The sequence below is a fragment of the Sinohyriopsis cumingii genome, unplaced genomic scaffold (genome assembly GCF_028554795.1).
Source record: "Sinohyriopsis cumingii isolate HCF-2022 unplaced genomic scaffold, ASM2855479v2 utg001164l, whole genome shotgun sequence".
In the NCBI taxonomy this organism is placed as follows: Eukaryota; Metazoa; Mollusca; class Bivalvia; order Unionida; family Unionidae; genus Sinohyriopsis; species Sinohyriopsis cumingii.
This window is the reverse complement of record NW_028315966.1, coordinates 543,359-559,534: the sequence shown is the minus strand read 5'-3', so window position 1 is coordinate 559,534 and position 16,176 is coordinate 543,359. Positions and strand designations below refer to the sequence as shown.

At 35.8% G+C, this 16,176-nt stretch overlaps 1 protein-coding gene across 2 annotated transcripts in view; it reads left to right on the top strand.

Annotated features, from left to right (window-relative positions):
• LOC149772822 (midasin-like) overlaps positions 1-16,176 on the top strand; it is a 270,606-nt gene that overhangs the window by 16,710 nt on the left and 237,720 nt on the right. For both annotated transcript variants that reach the window (XM_089947241.1, XM_089947240.1), the window contains exons 7-12: positions 2,514-2,735; positions 5,765-6,000; positions 7,251-7,365; positions 10,458-10,651; positions 12,516-12,693; positions 15,062-15,177. In XM_089947241.1, coding sequence (XP_089803367.1) covers positions 2,514-2,735; positions 5,765-6,000; positions 7,251-7,365; positions 10,458-10,651; positions 12,516-12,693; positions 15,062-15,177 — 1,061 coding nt within the window. The remainder of the gene's footprint in view (positions 1-2,513; positions 2,736-5,764; positions 6,001-7,250; positions 7,366-10,457; positions 10,652-12,515; positions 12,694-15,061; positions 15,178-16,176) is intronic.

Sequence of the window (16,176 nt, the reverse complement as noted above, 5' to 3'; positions counted from 1 at the left end):
AACATTTTTTGTACGTAATGATGCATTGGACATGTAAATTGTGTATGTAATGGTAAATTGGACATGTAAATTGTGTATGTAATGGTAAATTGGACATGTAAATTGTGTATGCAATGATGCATTGGACATGTAAATTGTGTATGTAATGGTAAATTGGACATGTAAATTGTGTATGCAATGATACATTGGACATGTAAATTGTGTATGCAATGATACATTGGACATGTAAATTGTGTATGTAATGGTAAATTGGACATGTAAATTGTGTATGCAGTGATGCATTGGACATGTAAATTGTGTATGTAATGGTAAATTGGACATGTAAATTGTGTATGCAATGATGCATTGGACATGTAAATTGTGTATGCAATGATACATTGGACATGTAAATTGTGTATGTAATGGTAAATTGGACATGTAAATTGTGTATGCAGTGATGCATTGGACATGTAAATTGTGTATGCAGTGATGCATTGGACATGTAAATTGTGTATGTAATGGTAAATTGGACATGTAAATTGTGTATGCAATGATGCATTGGACATGTAAATTGTGTATGCAATGATACATTGGACATGTAAATTGTGTATGTAATGGTAAATTGGACATGTAAATTGTGTATGCAGTGATGCATTGGACATGTAAATTGTGTATGCAGTGATACATTGGACATGTAAATTGTGTATGTAATGGTAAATTGGACATGTAAATTGTGTATGCAGTGATGCATTGGACATGTAAATTGTGTATGTAATGGTAAATTGGACATGTAAATTGTGTATGCAGTGATACATTGGACATGTAAATTGTGTCTGTAATGGTAAATTGGACATGTAAATTGTGTATGCAGTGATGCATTGGACATGTAAATTGTGTATGCAGTGATACATTGGACATGTAAATTGTGTATGTAATGGTAAATTGGACATGTAAATTGTGTATGCAGTGATGCATTGGACATGTAAATTGTGTATGCAGTGATACATTGGACATGTAAATTGTGTATGCAATGATGCATTGGACATGTAAATTGTGTATGCAGTGATGCATTGGACATGTAAATTGTGTATGCAATGATGCATTGGACATGTAAATTGTGTATGCAATGATGCATTGGACATGTAAATTGTGTATGCAATGATGCATTGGACATGTAAATTGTGTATGCAATGATGCATTGGACATGTAAATTGTGTATGCAGTGATACATTGGACATGTAAATTGTGTATGTAATGGTAAATTGGACATGTAAATTGTGTATGCAGTGATACATTGGACATAAATTGTACATGTAAATTTTGTATGCAATGATACATTGGATATATAAATTATGTATGTAATGGTAAATTGGACATGTAAATTGTGAATGCAATGATACATTGGACATGTAAATTGTGTCTGTAATGATCCATTGGACATATAAGTTGTGTTTCATAAGGAAAAAGATTAAATGTTTACTTACTAATCACTAATTTATGAAGACAAGGGTTCCCTGCAAAATTTGGTCTAGCTTGCAAAGGGTGATGCACATCTTTCTAAAGACTTAGCATCAAATTATAACATTGTTGATATCACCAGTGCTGTTGTCATGGGAAAAGAGGAATCAGTGTCACATGACAAGCTAAAACAGGCAAGATACTACATCTGTATTGCAATACTTTACACATGCATGCATCCCATTCATGTTCGATGACAATAGTATTTTACTGGTAAAATACCTAAATGTTTAAAACAATCCACAGTCCGCATGAACCTTATATCATTACAAATTTTAAATGCAAAAATAACAATGTATAATTCTTGGAAGTCAGAGAAGAATCAGGAGTGCGCTTGTTTCAGTGATTGCTATTGACTGATAAAACTAAGTGTACTATGGTACTGAAAAGCATTAGACCTTTTTATAACCGTAAATTGCCTTTTCAGTTTATATGGAAAATCACATCAATTGTTGGCATACCACCAGCATTAGAAAAGAACAATATTTTACAATAAAAAAGTTCAGACCTATGCCCCCCACCAAAAGAACCCAATATGCACATTGCATTCCCCAGGTATATTAAAATTGAATAGCCCTTAGTAAAGAAAGAAAAATGAATTGCAATACGTTTTTTTTAAAGATTTAAATAAGCAGTCATATTTTGCCAATTTTCTTTTTTACTTTTAATGGTTGCGCATGTATGGAGTAATGTATATACTTGCTTATAAGTTGAGTCAAACTGCAAACAATAAAGATTCTGCCATAGCATAATGCACCTGCAGATCAGGGTCTGTTTTGTTTGTTTCACTGATTACTTGTAACAAACAGCAAAGACCCTGATCTGCCATTGCATTTTGTGATGGCAAATATGGGTCAGTGCAATTTGCAGTTGGACTCATAAGTGAGTACATACGATATGTACCACACTTTACCTGCCTTTTTTTAAACATACATTTGCCCTGCCAGAGGGTAATGCTGGCTTTCAGACATATTATCTTCTCTATTTCTAACACTGTTTAAATCTCACTTTATCAGGAGCTGAGAACCTCACTGTTTGGAGACCTGCTGCCAGTCCCATCTACTGAGGCTGGTCTCCATCACCTGGCTCTAGCAGTCAGCACAGGACGGCCTGTACTATTGCAGGGACCTGTTGGCTGTGGCAAGACAAGCCTGGTTCAGCATCTGGCTGCAATGACTGGCAGAAATGGAGCACCACATCTCATGAAGATACAGCTGGGAGATCAGATGGACAGCAAGGTATGTTTAAATGTATAGTTAGTTACTCATTATCCACCATTCACACCGAGCTCTCAGCCTTAGATAAGAATTTAGTGACTGTCAGCATGACCAGTTCTATTTTTTATAAAGTTGATAGAAATGTCTTTCATGCTGCATCGGAGCTGGTACATGATATCACAGCTACTTCTTTGATGTTTGAACTCACCTCATGAGTGATATTTCTGCTTAACAAAAGGTCAGGTAATGATCACACCTGGGAGTCAATGGCTCAGATTGCAAAGTTCTTATTTTCACTCCCAATCCCCTCAGCATTGAGGAAATTCCTTTGATTTGCATATTGAGGGAATATTTACCAGCTTTGAAGTCTTCTATTCAGTCTCAACGTCAGCCCTTGGATGCTTACAAATATTATGAACTGTGTTGTCACTCCATTCTAGTTTGCTTCATCTGCAGTGTAGCTGGTACATAATACTGTAGCTACGTCTTTGATACTGGAACTGAAAAATCAGGTATTGACCATGTTTGGGAGTTGATGGCTGGAATTGCAAAGGTCATCAAATGAGCAGCACATGGTCCCGTGGCAAAGGCTCTGACTGGCACTATGAATTAGTTTGATGCTGCATGTCTGTATTATGCAAAACAAGTGGCTGGTAGATGCATTGAGAGAAATAATCATTCAAGATCCTGTTCATGCCACCAAGCATAACTTGAAGCACACAGAGAAGAATGGAAAAAGAAAAGGACTTTTACAGTAAATGTCAGGAAAGAAGATTTCACCACTCAAACCCTATCATCATGCAGACATGATTTTTCTTCATTTTAAATCGGAATTCCACTTTTCTCCTGATTTGAATCAGATTTTTCTTGATATAGTCTGTTTTTTTATTTTAAAAAATGGTCTGTTCGGTCCCATTTTGCAACAACCTTTGTAATGTATTCATTCCTTATATTAGTTAGCCCACGACTCTTGTAAAGAGTATTCTGATTGGTCAGAGTTTAAATTCATCCATTGAATCTTCATGTAATGGAAACTGATGGCAATGGAAAGAAGAAGCATGCTTGCAAAAAATGGCATCCTGAGTTGTTGAGAGAAACCATGACACAAGAAGTTTAGATAAAGGTTTAAAAAACGTATGGAAATGGGAATGGCTGGAGCGAAAAATCAACAGAAAGTTAGTTGGTCAGTTTTTAAGAAAACTGAACGCTAGGGGACTGGCATTTTGTGACCTCTGCTCTACGTTAATCATGAGTAGAAGAGTTTGGAATGGCACCTACAAAAGAAGCTGCATATGGAAAAATTGAATGCTCAAAAGGCATCTGGAAAAAGTGCATTTAACTACTGTAAGAAAAAAGATTTCTTGCATGAGAGAACAGATGTAGCTCACTGTCCGAATATGCACACTGTATGTCACCAATACAAGCAAATGCTTGAAAGGAAAAATGCTCTCATTGAGAAGGATAAGAAATGATTGCACATTGAGCCAAAAAGTCAGTCAAAAAGGAGGGCTACAGAGTTCGAGTGGACTATCAACAGGTTGTGTCCATTGGAGAAAAAGACAAGTGAATGTATGGGATTATTTGTATATAGTTGATGTACTTGCCAGTGGGTTTTTATTTTACAGATTTGTTATGAAAAGAGATAAGTATAATATATTTGCTGCAAAAAATTGAGAAATTATTGTGACTTAATTACGATGTCAACACTGACATGCACATGAAATAACTTAAGCACCAATAGTATTGGAGAACAGATTCATGTGACAATAAATATTGTGAAATTATTGAAGTCAAGTTGAAATTTTTTGGTAAGTTTTGTTAGTTTTTCAAATGATTATTTTGTTATATATTATGATCAATAGTTGCACCAGGAACAGTTTTTAATGATTGTAAAATGCATTTTTAGCGGGGGGGGGTCCAAAGGCAGCCCTTCAAGGCCATGTTGGGGGAGGACCACCCCCACCTTCAAATCTCAGCTTTTTTGTGGAATACCAAAATCATATCTGAAGTGGATTATATGCTTGCCATACTCTGAGGTCTCAAAAATCAGAGCTGCCTTGTGAAGATTTCAGCTCATAAAATTAGTGTTATCCCTGTGAACACTTCTTTTCTTCAGTGTAATGATTTGTTCAAAGACACAAGCTGTTGTTTGGCATGTACAGTCATTCTTTGTGAGTTTTTATTTTGGGGAGTTAGCTTTGCAGAGAGAGACAAGAACTATTGGGTCCAGCTGCTGTCTGTTGACCATCAGACCTAGTTGACCACCGTATCCAGTTGATGACCACCACAGTCTCCTCATGTGCATGGTTTAGCACTTTTGCTATGTGTGTGTGTGTGTGTGTGTGTATATATATATATATATATATATATATATATATATATATATTATTTTTTTTCATGCTAAGAAGAGTTCATTAATCTTCTTAATAACCAGATATATTTGTTACACATCATATGACTGTTGGATGTTCTACGTTCAAGTGGGTTATCTTTCATATAGGGAATTTAAAATTTCTTCCTTTTGAAGGTTGCTTGGGTAATAGGTAGGATGCTCAAAATTCCATCCACCTATTACCTATTCTCCTAAAATTAATGTGATTGGGAAACATATTTTGAGGGAGAAAGGAAATGTTTCAGTAAATTGTTTCTCTGAGGATATGTACCTGATCACATTACTTTAAAACCCTCCCAATCTCTCCTGTGTTGATATTTAGTTGTATGGAAAATAACTATCTCAACATCTCTCGTTCAATGTTTGTCATTTCGAGCTTTTTCTTATTCCATTTTTTTCTTGGGCAGTTTATGTATGGAAGTACTGGGATAATTTGTGTGACCTTTTGGTTTGGGACAGTTTGATGTATGGAACTACTGAGAAAGTTTGTGGCATTAATTAGAGTTTGGAAAGTTTGTTGTATAGAACTAATGTGAAAGTTTATGGCATTAGGGTTAGGGAAAATTTGATGCATGGAATTGCTGGGAAAGTTTATGTGATAGTAGCGTGTACCAATATACCTTCTGTCAAAATTACATGTATCTGTTTCTTGTTCCAGGCCTTGCTAGGGACATACAGATGTACGGAGGTACCAGGTGAGTTTATGTGGCAGCCAGGTGTACTGACACAGGCAGTAACTCAGGGATACTGGGTGTTGCTGGAGGATATAGACCTGGCACCAATGGATGTGATATCAGTTTTGCTTCCCCTGTTGGAAACCAACACACTGACTGTTCTGGGCCATGGTGACAGTCTGCTTACACATCCAAGATTCCAGCTCTTCGCCACTCGAAGGTATACAAGGTCCATTTTGCATTCATTTTCATTTAATCAGAATCATTTGAACTATGGTTAAATATGTTGTTAAGCCCCAAAAACTGAACAGGTTAGAGACAGCTGTAAGGCTGTACCTAGGTTGGCACTAAAATCTTCCAAGCAGTTGCTAAATTTTGCCATCAAAAATACTGACATGCACGATTATCTAGTATACCAGAAAAGGGCTGCCATGTGAAATTTTCATTTCCAGATCTGATTCCTGTTTAACTAAGTCATTCATTAACTTGTATTTTGTTGTGTAATTTTCCTGTTACTTTGAAATTTGTCATCTCATATAGTTTGATCTCTTGTTGAATTATGTATTTCTGTACAAACTTTTGTTGAACTTTTGGCCCATTTCGTTGTTTATATAACCTTAAAAATGTGTCACACTAGCAGCCATCGGCATCTTAAAAGTGACACACTAAAGAGAGCAGCACAAACCCCATACTTTCCAGCTGCTAGGTGTCTTGTTTTTATTAAAATGAATAATCATCTGAGAATTTTGGCTGCCATTATCATTTTGGGTGATAACAAGTGCCAACATATTTTACATATCGATGGTTTTGCCAAAAGTCATAAAATGTTTTGAATTTCTGGTTATTTGCTTGGAAAGCAGGAAATCACAGTTGAGCTCTATTTATGACAAAAAGTGTCACTATCTTATATAGCTTGCTTTTACAGGCAGAAGTTGCAGTCTTGAGTTTTGGAGATGGGGATTATTCTTTATATATTATGTTTCTATTTTGTAACTTTTTTGTCAATGTTCTGTGATGCTTTTTGACTTTCTTACAGTAAGTCTGAGCATGTGCTTTGCTTCAGAGGAAAGAAGACTTTACCTGATTTTAATTTCCCTCCATATTTGAAAATTTCTTGACATTTTTCCAGTCTTCATATTTCTAACACATGAAGTCCAATCTTAAAGCAGTCCTTTTGTACAGTTAGGAGTTGTCTCCCTTTGAAAATACAGTGGGGGGAAAAATACTTTGCAGTGATATAAAGTGTTAGGTTAAAAAATGTCTCTATTCATTGCTGCAGAAACATGACATAGTGGAAAATGATTTGCTTAATTGGGGGGAATATTACCATTCTTTATAGGCTGTATATCAACAACTCTTACTGTGTATAATGTAGATATACACATTCTTTTGTCACTTTGAAAATAATCTCCCATTTTATTGTAAAGTAGCTTTAGTCACAAGTTTTATATTTCCTCTTTATATTCTCAGGTTACTTGGAGGAACCAGTGGTTGGCATCGGCAGCAGGCCGGAAGTAGTATGTTACTGGAAAAATTATGGACCCAAGTTATGGTGGAACCATTGTCACGAAATGAACTGCAGCAGGTTAGGCTTTTTATATATATAAATTTATCTTTTTTCATTAGGGGCAACAATAAAGTTCCATGAGTTAACTGTCTTACATTTGTACAGACTACACAAGTCTACAGCCAGAATGTGCCAGAAATAAATGTTGTCAAACTTTACTAATTCTGGGTCACAGAGAATGACAATGATGCTTAAAATTGCTGATTGGCTTTAGTTTTAAAGGTATGATGCAGGGTCAGTATATTTGACCCTTGAATTGGGAATGGTGGAGGATAAGTGAATTATAAAGAGAAGGGATCTCAGTTTAAACCAGAAATTACTAAAATATATCTTTGACTGGATCTGTGAATAAATCTATGAGTGGGTTTGGACAGTACACGCTTTTCATGCAAAACAGTGAATGATGCAATCTGAAACTAGTATTGCATCATACATGATATGAATTGCATCATGTTATTCCTGGAAGTCATGGATGATGCAATCATAACTAAGCTTATAACACTCTGCTGAACAATTGGCCCTATATCAGCTCTAGAAATCATACAGTATCGTGCTTTCTTATTTGTCAGTGTTTGATTTTGCAAAGAGACAAATTTCTGTGTATCCAAAGTGAGCAGAGATGCCTCGTACTTGTGTAAACAATGCAGATAACTTCTGCTATGTTTGTGGTGAAGTGACTTTTGCATCACAAAAGTGCAATATAACCACTCATGGTTAAGAAAGCCTATCACCATTATTTTGGCTGCAAAAATGGGAGATTAGGACAAGAGACAACAAATCTTTGCCAGTGGTTGAACAGGAAAAGGAAATCTATGCCTTTTGCAGTGCCAATGACTTGGAGAGAGTCAACAGATTATAACAGCAATTGTTGCCTCTGCATGGTACCTCCAGTTGGGAAAGTGTGTCAGAGAAGAAATAGTGGACTGCATTATCCAAACATTCCATCATCTATACGCCTTGTACCCCACGGAGAAGGACTGTTGGTTCCTGATGCACCAGAATCATTCTCACTTGAGTCAGATGAGGAAGAGTAAGTTTATGAAACCTCTAGTCCTGAACCATCAATGTCACATGACCCTTATTTTCTCCCATCCTTCTCCTCTGAACCACACCTTATATCACAAAGTGAACTGAATGACCTTGTCAGGGATTTGGAACTATCTAAGAGTAAGGCAGAACTGTTGGGCTCCAGACCAAAGTAGTGGAATCATCTGGCAGGTGATGTTAGGGTTTCCATGTTCCATGACTGTCAAAAGGATCTTGTCTCATTCTTCTTCATGGAAGGTGATCTTGTAGCATGCAACAATATCGATGTTGTAATGGCAGCCTTCAACATCGTTTATGATCCAGATGAGTGGAGACTTCATTGATTCATCGAAGATGAGTCTTAAATCTGTTTTGCTGCATAATGACATTGTTTTGCCATCAATTCCAGTTGGTCATGCAGTCCATATGAAGGAAATCTATGAAAACATGAGACAACTTTTGAGTTGCATAAAGTATGACCAACATCAATGGCAGCTTTGTGTTGATTTGAAGGTTTTTGCTCTCTTGCTTGGTCTGCATACTGGATATACAATGTACTGCTCTTTTCTCTGAGAATGGGATAGTTGTGTGAGAGTTTCCCACAACATCAAGAGAGATTGGCCACTCCGACAGTCATAGGATCCTGGAAGGAAAAGTGTTAAGCATCCACCACTTGTTGAATCAAGGAAGATTTTGTTACCACCCTTGCACATCAAGCCATGTCTGATGAAGAACTTTGTCAAGGCCATGGAAAAATCAAAGTGGCTTTTAAGTACACCTCTGTGGAAAATTTCCAGGGTTAAGTGACGCTGAGATTAAGGAGGGTGTCCTTGTTGTTCTTTAGATTCGTGAACTTCTTCGAGATGATGCATTTGTATGTGCACTGTGCGGCAAGAAAAGGTTGACGTGGAAAGCCTTCCAGTTAATGGCAGCAAATTTGCTTGGAAGCAACAAGGCAGACAACTACAGGGAGTTGGTGGAAAATCTCCAGGCATACAAAAGCCTTAGATGCAACATCTCACTAAAGATACATTTTTTGCACTCTCATCTAGATGTTTTCCACTTAACTGTGGAGCAGTGAGTGACGAGAAGGGCGAGTGATTGCACCCAGACATTGCAACAATGGAGAAACACTATCAGGGCAAATGGAGCCCTTCAATGCTTTCAGACTATTGCTTGATAGTGACAGGAGATGCTCCATTTAAAGAATACATGACACAAGCCAAGAAGCGCTGAGTAGACACTGAATAAGGATTAAACTATGTACTTATATATACATAATAGTTTTTTGCCTTTTGTTTCATAATAAATTTTATTTATATAACTCTTTTGCTGTTTTTTAAAGTGTTACATAAACAGGACAGGTAAAATATTATCATGTAAAGAAAAAATGAACACATGAAAAGATTTATGATTGCAACTCTACTATTTACACAATATACATAGACAAAAAATGTAAAAACTTAAATATCTCAGAAACAGTAGCCAATCACTTGTTTTAATTGTCATATTTGAATTCACCACATCAAAATCCATAACAATTAAAAAAAAGTTATCTCTGAAGCAGATGACATCTAAAAAATTGTAGACCAGTGTTATTTGGCCCATCAAGTGTATATAAAATTCCCTTAGATATTCAATTAGTATAATATTCCTATAGTTTTCATTTTAGTAAATATAATATTGCTATTGGTATTCATTCAGGTGAATATAATATTGCTTTTGGTATTCATTCACATGAATATAATATTCATGTAGGTATTCAATCAAGTAGTTAAATTAAATCAGTATAACTCATTTTGTGGCTTTCATTTTTTATGTCACCAAAATTTAATTTTAATGGGACAGACTTACCAGAAAAGATTTCTTCAAATTTGTTTCCTTCCTTTTCTACATATTTTCATAAGAATAAAACTTTGTCATCTATTACTTATCTTATGATGCTTTTATTAAATTCATAGATATAAAAAAAAAATCATATTTCAGTCAGCTTTTGGCTGCACAACATATTGCATTGTTAGTTTATCTTCTGTAAAGTGCCCAAATGATTGGCTTGCTCAAGGTTTGTATTATTTATTTGTCAGGTAATCTGCAGCAGATGGCCCCAGCTGACCACTGTAGTGGACAAATTATTGGACATATACTTCCTGCTTTCCTCGCAGGGGCATGAGATGAAGGGACTGATGAATGATGGTCAGGAGGAGGGAGATAACCTCAGAGAGGAGAGTCATGTGTGCAAAATCATCCCTGCCTATGAGGGCAGATTGATTTCAACCAGGTAAATTTCTTTAGAAAGTCTTACCTTATGAATGAATATAGTATTAGATTCTTTTTTTTTCCAGGTAGTTTTCTCATTATGGACATCAAAATGTAAATTTTTATACAGCTTACCTTGGTGGAAACTAAATTAAAAAAATTTTAATTGCAGTACTGCCAACCTTACAATTTGACCATTATTTGTAGAGAAATGACCCTTAAAACATGGACTTGCAGAATAAAGCAAATATTATGGAAATATGTCTGGTGTGTTAAAATTCAGATACTGGTTTGTCCATGTTTGATTCCAATCAGGATTTCATATTAGATTCAGGAACCTGACTAACTTTAAAGAAGTACAAGCTTTAAACTGCATATCATTTTTGATACAGAAGATTGGAATGACCTGGCTTTTGCTTATATAATTTCTAAAATTGTCATCCACCAAACTTTACATGTTTAAGACTATAGGGACAATAAAATGATTTAATAGTTGGTACATAAGAAGAAAAGGAATATTCAGTTTCTTGGAAAATAAAAAGTAGGAAGGGCAACAGTTACGTTTATTGGACATCATGCATTGATTTGAGGATGTCATGTGGCATCACTATGTGAAATTGTGTTGGGGGGAGAGGTCAAGGAGTATCTTTAGGTTAGAGGAGAGATCCAAGAAGCCATCAAGTTCACTATGGTTTGGAACGGCAGTTTGTGAAACTGTATTGGAGGTAATTAAGGTCTAAGTGTACTTCACAAACTTTTCAGTTCAACAGAAATTGTCCCGCTGCATCAGCCTAGAACAGGGGTGGGCAAACTACGGCCTGCGGGCCACATGCGGCCTGTAAAGGGTTTTCATGCGGCCTAGGAACAAGTCATCTTTTGTACTGACTCTGTTTATGTTACTCTGTTTATCAAATAAATGTGCTTCTTTTGAAGTTTTCAAATATTAACAACATATTAACAACTGAAAATTAATTAGATGTTATTTAGAAAAACCTTTTGTTTTTGCTATTTCAAATATTAATTATTTTATTTAATGAACTATGCGGCCCGCGACAATGTGTACATTTGTGTATGTGGCACTTGCACTGGAAAGTTTGCCCACCCCTGGTTTAGAATAATACTCCTGAACTTTACACATGAATGTTTTCCAACTTGCCAATAGCAGTACATGAAATTTTGTTACACCTTACTAAAACTGGTCTAACTTATGGAAAACAGTCAGTTGCCTTATTGAGGTTTGGCTGGACTGTTATTGACTCTTTATTGAATGTTGGGGACCATGGTAAGCATCTTGTTCAAGTGAAGCAATGTATTTAAATAGTTTTGTTTTGACTAATCTTGTCTGAAAGATTGTAAGACATGCAGTAAAACTTTGATAACTCTAATATCAGTTACTTGAATGACATGTCCAGTCCCAGTATCAGTAAAACTTTGATAACTCTAATATCAGTTACTTGAATGACATGTCCAGTCCCAGTATCAGTAAAATTTTGATAACTCTAATATCAGTTACTTAGATGACAGTCCCAGTATCATTAAAACTTTGATAACTCTATCATTTAGAATTTATATTTTATGATATTGCGCCTCTGACTTGATAGTGAACTTTTTCTTCCCTTTTTGTATGCGACCCCCACCCTGTGTTTGTAATATAAGATGATATAAGTATTGTTATGTATATCTGTCTGACTGTATACAAAGATTTACATTTACAGGTTATAACTATACAAATGTACATCGTTAGTGGGGACTTTCAGTAGGACTCTGCACTAGCATGGGACCTGGGGAAATGTCATCTGCAGTTGACTCTTGTTGACATGCTGATAGTTTCGTGAAAGGTTTAATTTGTTTCTAAACTTAGACTACTTCCCTATCTCTTTTTGCAGGGATCTGATGAACTGGTGTGCCAGAATTGCAGGGGATTTTGATGTTTCATCTGCAGTTACTGGGACATTGGTGTTTCAGGAGGCTCTAGACTGCTTTGTATTCTGCCTGTCAAATCCTGCAAAACGGCTTTCCTTAGCTGAAGCAATCGGGGCCAAGCTTAACATCACCAAAGTCAAGGTCAGCTTCCATCCCTAGTGGGGTTGTATAGTGTTATTATGTTAATCATGTCACGTCACGTCTGGCATGAAGTTTGTTTCTGTTTTCAAAGGACTTGATGGGATGAAGCCAAATTTGGAGTGAGGCTTTAGAAGAAAAGTTATGTTTTATTCTCCATATCTTGGCAACATTCTACAGGGCTGTAGCACCTGTTTGATGTAGAACATAACACTTTGTTTTCTGCTAAGTAACTTTTGAAAAATTTTGTAAATTTAAACTTGATTTGATATAAGGTTTTACATTAACAGCAGTTAAGTTCAATTTTCACTGTTTTCTGGCATCATTTTACAAAAAAGTTATGGCCCCTGTTTGACTTTGCCTTTTATTCAAGTCAGTCACATTGGAAGGAATTTATTGTTTGAATTAAAATACGGGATGAGGTTTTACATTAAGATGTTAGTCAAGTTTGGTTTTCAACATTTTACAGCATAATCTTTTAAGTTATGGCCCCTTTTTGACTTTGAACTTTGCACTTAGGGTTTTGCTCAATAATTTTGAAGGATTTCATGGATTGAGAGCAAATGTAATGAGGCCTTACAGCAAGACATCCTTGGTAAGATTTTATTTGAATTTTCTTCTGGCGAACATTTTAAGTTACAACTCGTGTTTGCCTTGAAGGTTTGTCCTTTATTTCCATTCAGCAACTATTGAAGGGCTTGACTTGTTGAAATATGACATGGTATGAGGCTTTGCTTTATGCAGACCTAATTGGCATTGTAAATTGTCTTTTAATTTCTGCTTAGTAACTTTTGTAGGGCTTTATGGCTTCAACAAAATATGGTACATGTTTGAGATTATACATTAACAAAATCCAGGTCAAATTTGATTTTAACCAATTTACAGAAAAATTATATGGAGTTATGGCTTCAATTTTGACTCAGGATTTTGCCTTTGAAATGCATCATAATGGTGGGGGCACCTGTGTTGTATGGACATATTTGGAGTATTTGTTTTTGTTAATTACAGTCTTTAGAACATTTCTATAAATAGTTGTTCTATTTTGACTTTGAGAGTTAATTTTTAATTAAAATAGCTTAGTTATGCATAATTCCATGTCTTTACAAGTAAATATTTCATATATTATGGAAAATGAATGAAAATTACAGTTATGAGAATGCAGTATGAACATGTTTTTACAAGCACAATATTGACAGTATGGAAATTTCCCATTGTTTGTTAGTTTGTGTTGATGAAGCACAGCATTGACAGTATGGAAATTTCCCATTGTTTGGTAGTTCTGTTGATGAAGCACACTGCTGATGAAGCACAGTCTTGACAGTATGGAAATTTCCCATTGTTTGGTAGTTCTGCTGATGAAGCACAGTCTTGACAGTATGGAAATTTCCCATTGTTTGGTAGTTCTGCTGATGAAGTTGTCTTGACAGTATGAAAATTTCCCATTGTTTGTTAGTTTGTGTTGATGAAGCACAGCATTGACAGTATGGAAATTTCCCATTGTTTGTTAGTTCTGTTGATGAAGCACACTGCTGATGAAGCACAGTCTTGACAGTATGGAAATTTCCCATTGTTTGGTAGTTCTGCTGATGAAGCACAGTCTTGACAGTATGGAAATTTCCCATTGTTTGGTAGTTCTGCTGATAAAGTTGTCTTGACAGTATGGAAATTTCCCATTGTTTGGTAGTTCTGCTGATGAAGCACAGTCTTGACAGTATGGAAATTTCCCATTGTTTGGTAGTTCTGTTGAGCAAGCAGAAGAATCAGCCAAGTTTAGCTGTGTTTGAGGAAACATCTATTCAAGTTCCTGTAAAGAGACTTGATAGCTCAAACAGCCATTTTATGTTAATTGACTACACAAGTGAGCAGATGAAGCTTTCAGATTATTTGTCCAACCTCAAACAGTTGTATGAGTGTATGTCATGTTGATTTATCAGTCTATAGTAAAATATTTTGGTAAAGGATGAGACTGCATTATACCATTTTATATTTTTATAGTTAGTTGTTGTTGTTGTTGTTGTGGGGTTTAACGCCATTTTGCAGCACATGATGGGCTATACATGGCGGCCAATATTAATGGTGGAGGAAGAAGCCGGGAAATCCCCAGAAAGAACCACCGACCCTCGAGAAGCTACTGGCAAGCTTTCTCACATACCCACATTGGCCGAATCCGAGACTCGAACCCACACAGACAGAGGTGAGATGGCAGTGATCCGTAAGGGAGAGCGCTTTAGACCACTCGGCCACTCGGGGCCTCATTTTTATAGTTAGTAGCTTGGAGTTTATAAAATGTGTATTGATGGGAGTCGTATTTCATATCATCAAAATAAGAGTCTCAGCTCAATCAACTAATTTCTGCATTATTTCTTGCTAGGCGGAGTACTTTTGTTATATGCACAAGCCAGAGGTCGGCATTTCATCCAGTACATTTACAGTTGGGCGTGTGACACTGCCCAGAAAAAGTGAAGAAGTAGCAGGATTGAACAAAAGGTACGTTGGATTTTTTTACTTCTATATATATGCAGCAGCTTCTGAATGCCAAATGCAGATGAGTCTTAGTTTCTACAAGTGGCGGTGCCATCTTGATTGTACAGTGATCGGAAAACTAGATATCAGTTGAGACCAAGATAAGCTATGGCAGTAATATTAAGCACTAATAGGTGTCTTCATGACATTTTAGGTCCATACAATGATTGTGTGCTCCAAGATGGATGTTTTCGACTTTGCCTGTAGAGTTTTAGTAATATTTATAATTCTTCTAGCAATGAGGATATTAGCAGTACGATTTTTTGAGACATAATTAGAAGCTGTGTGTATGAAGATAAATAACACCACATTTAGAATGTGAGACATTGTGCAAAACCCTTCTTATCCTTCCTTCCTCAACATGAATCATTTATTGCAAAATAAAATTCTGGGATGTGTAGCTGCAGGATATGATTCCATATAGATTTCAGGATTCACACTAATTTTATATAAATTGTAGGATTCACACTAATTTCATACAAATTGTAGGATTCACACTAATTTCATACAAATTGTAGGATTCACACTAATTTCATATAAATTGTAGGATTCACACTAATTTCATACAAATTGTGGGATTCACACTGACTTCATACAGATTGTAGGATTCACTTTAATTTCATACAAATGTCAGGATTTCTCAATAGTTTCATACAAATGTCAGGATTCACACTAATTTCATACAAATTGTAGGATTCACACTGACTTCATACAAATTGTAGGATTCACACTGATTTCATACAAATTGTAGGATTCACTTTAATTTCATACAAATGTCAGGATTTCTCAATAATTTCATACAAATGTCAGGATTCACACTAATTTCATACAAATTGTGCCAAGAAATCATAAAGATGTGTGCAGATTATGTCATATTTGTAAGCACATTCTTAACTCTCCCCTTCCCCTTTTTTTTTTAAATTGGCAGATGATTTCTCCCTTAAATTTTCAGCTCTGGTAAAG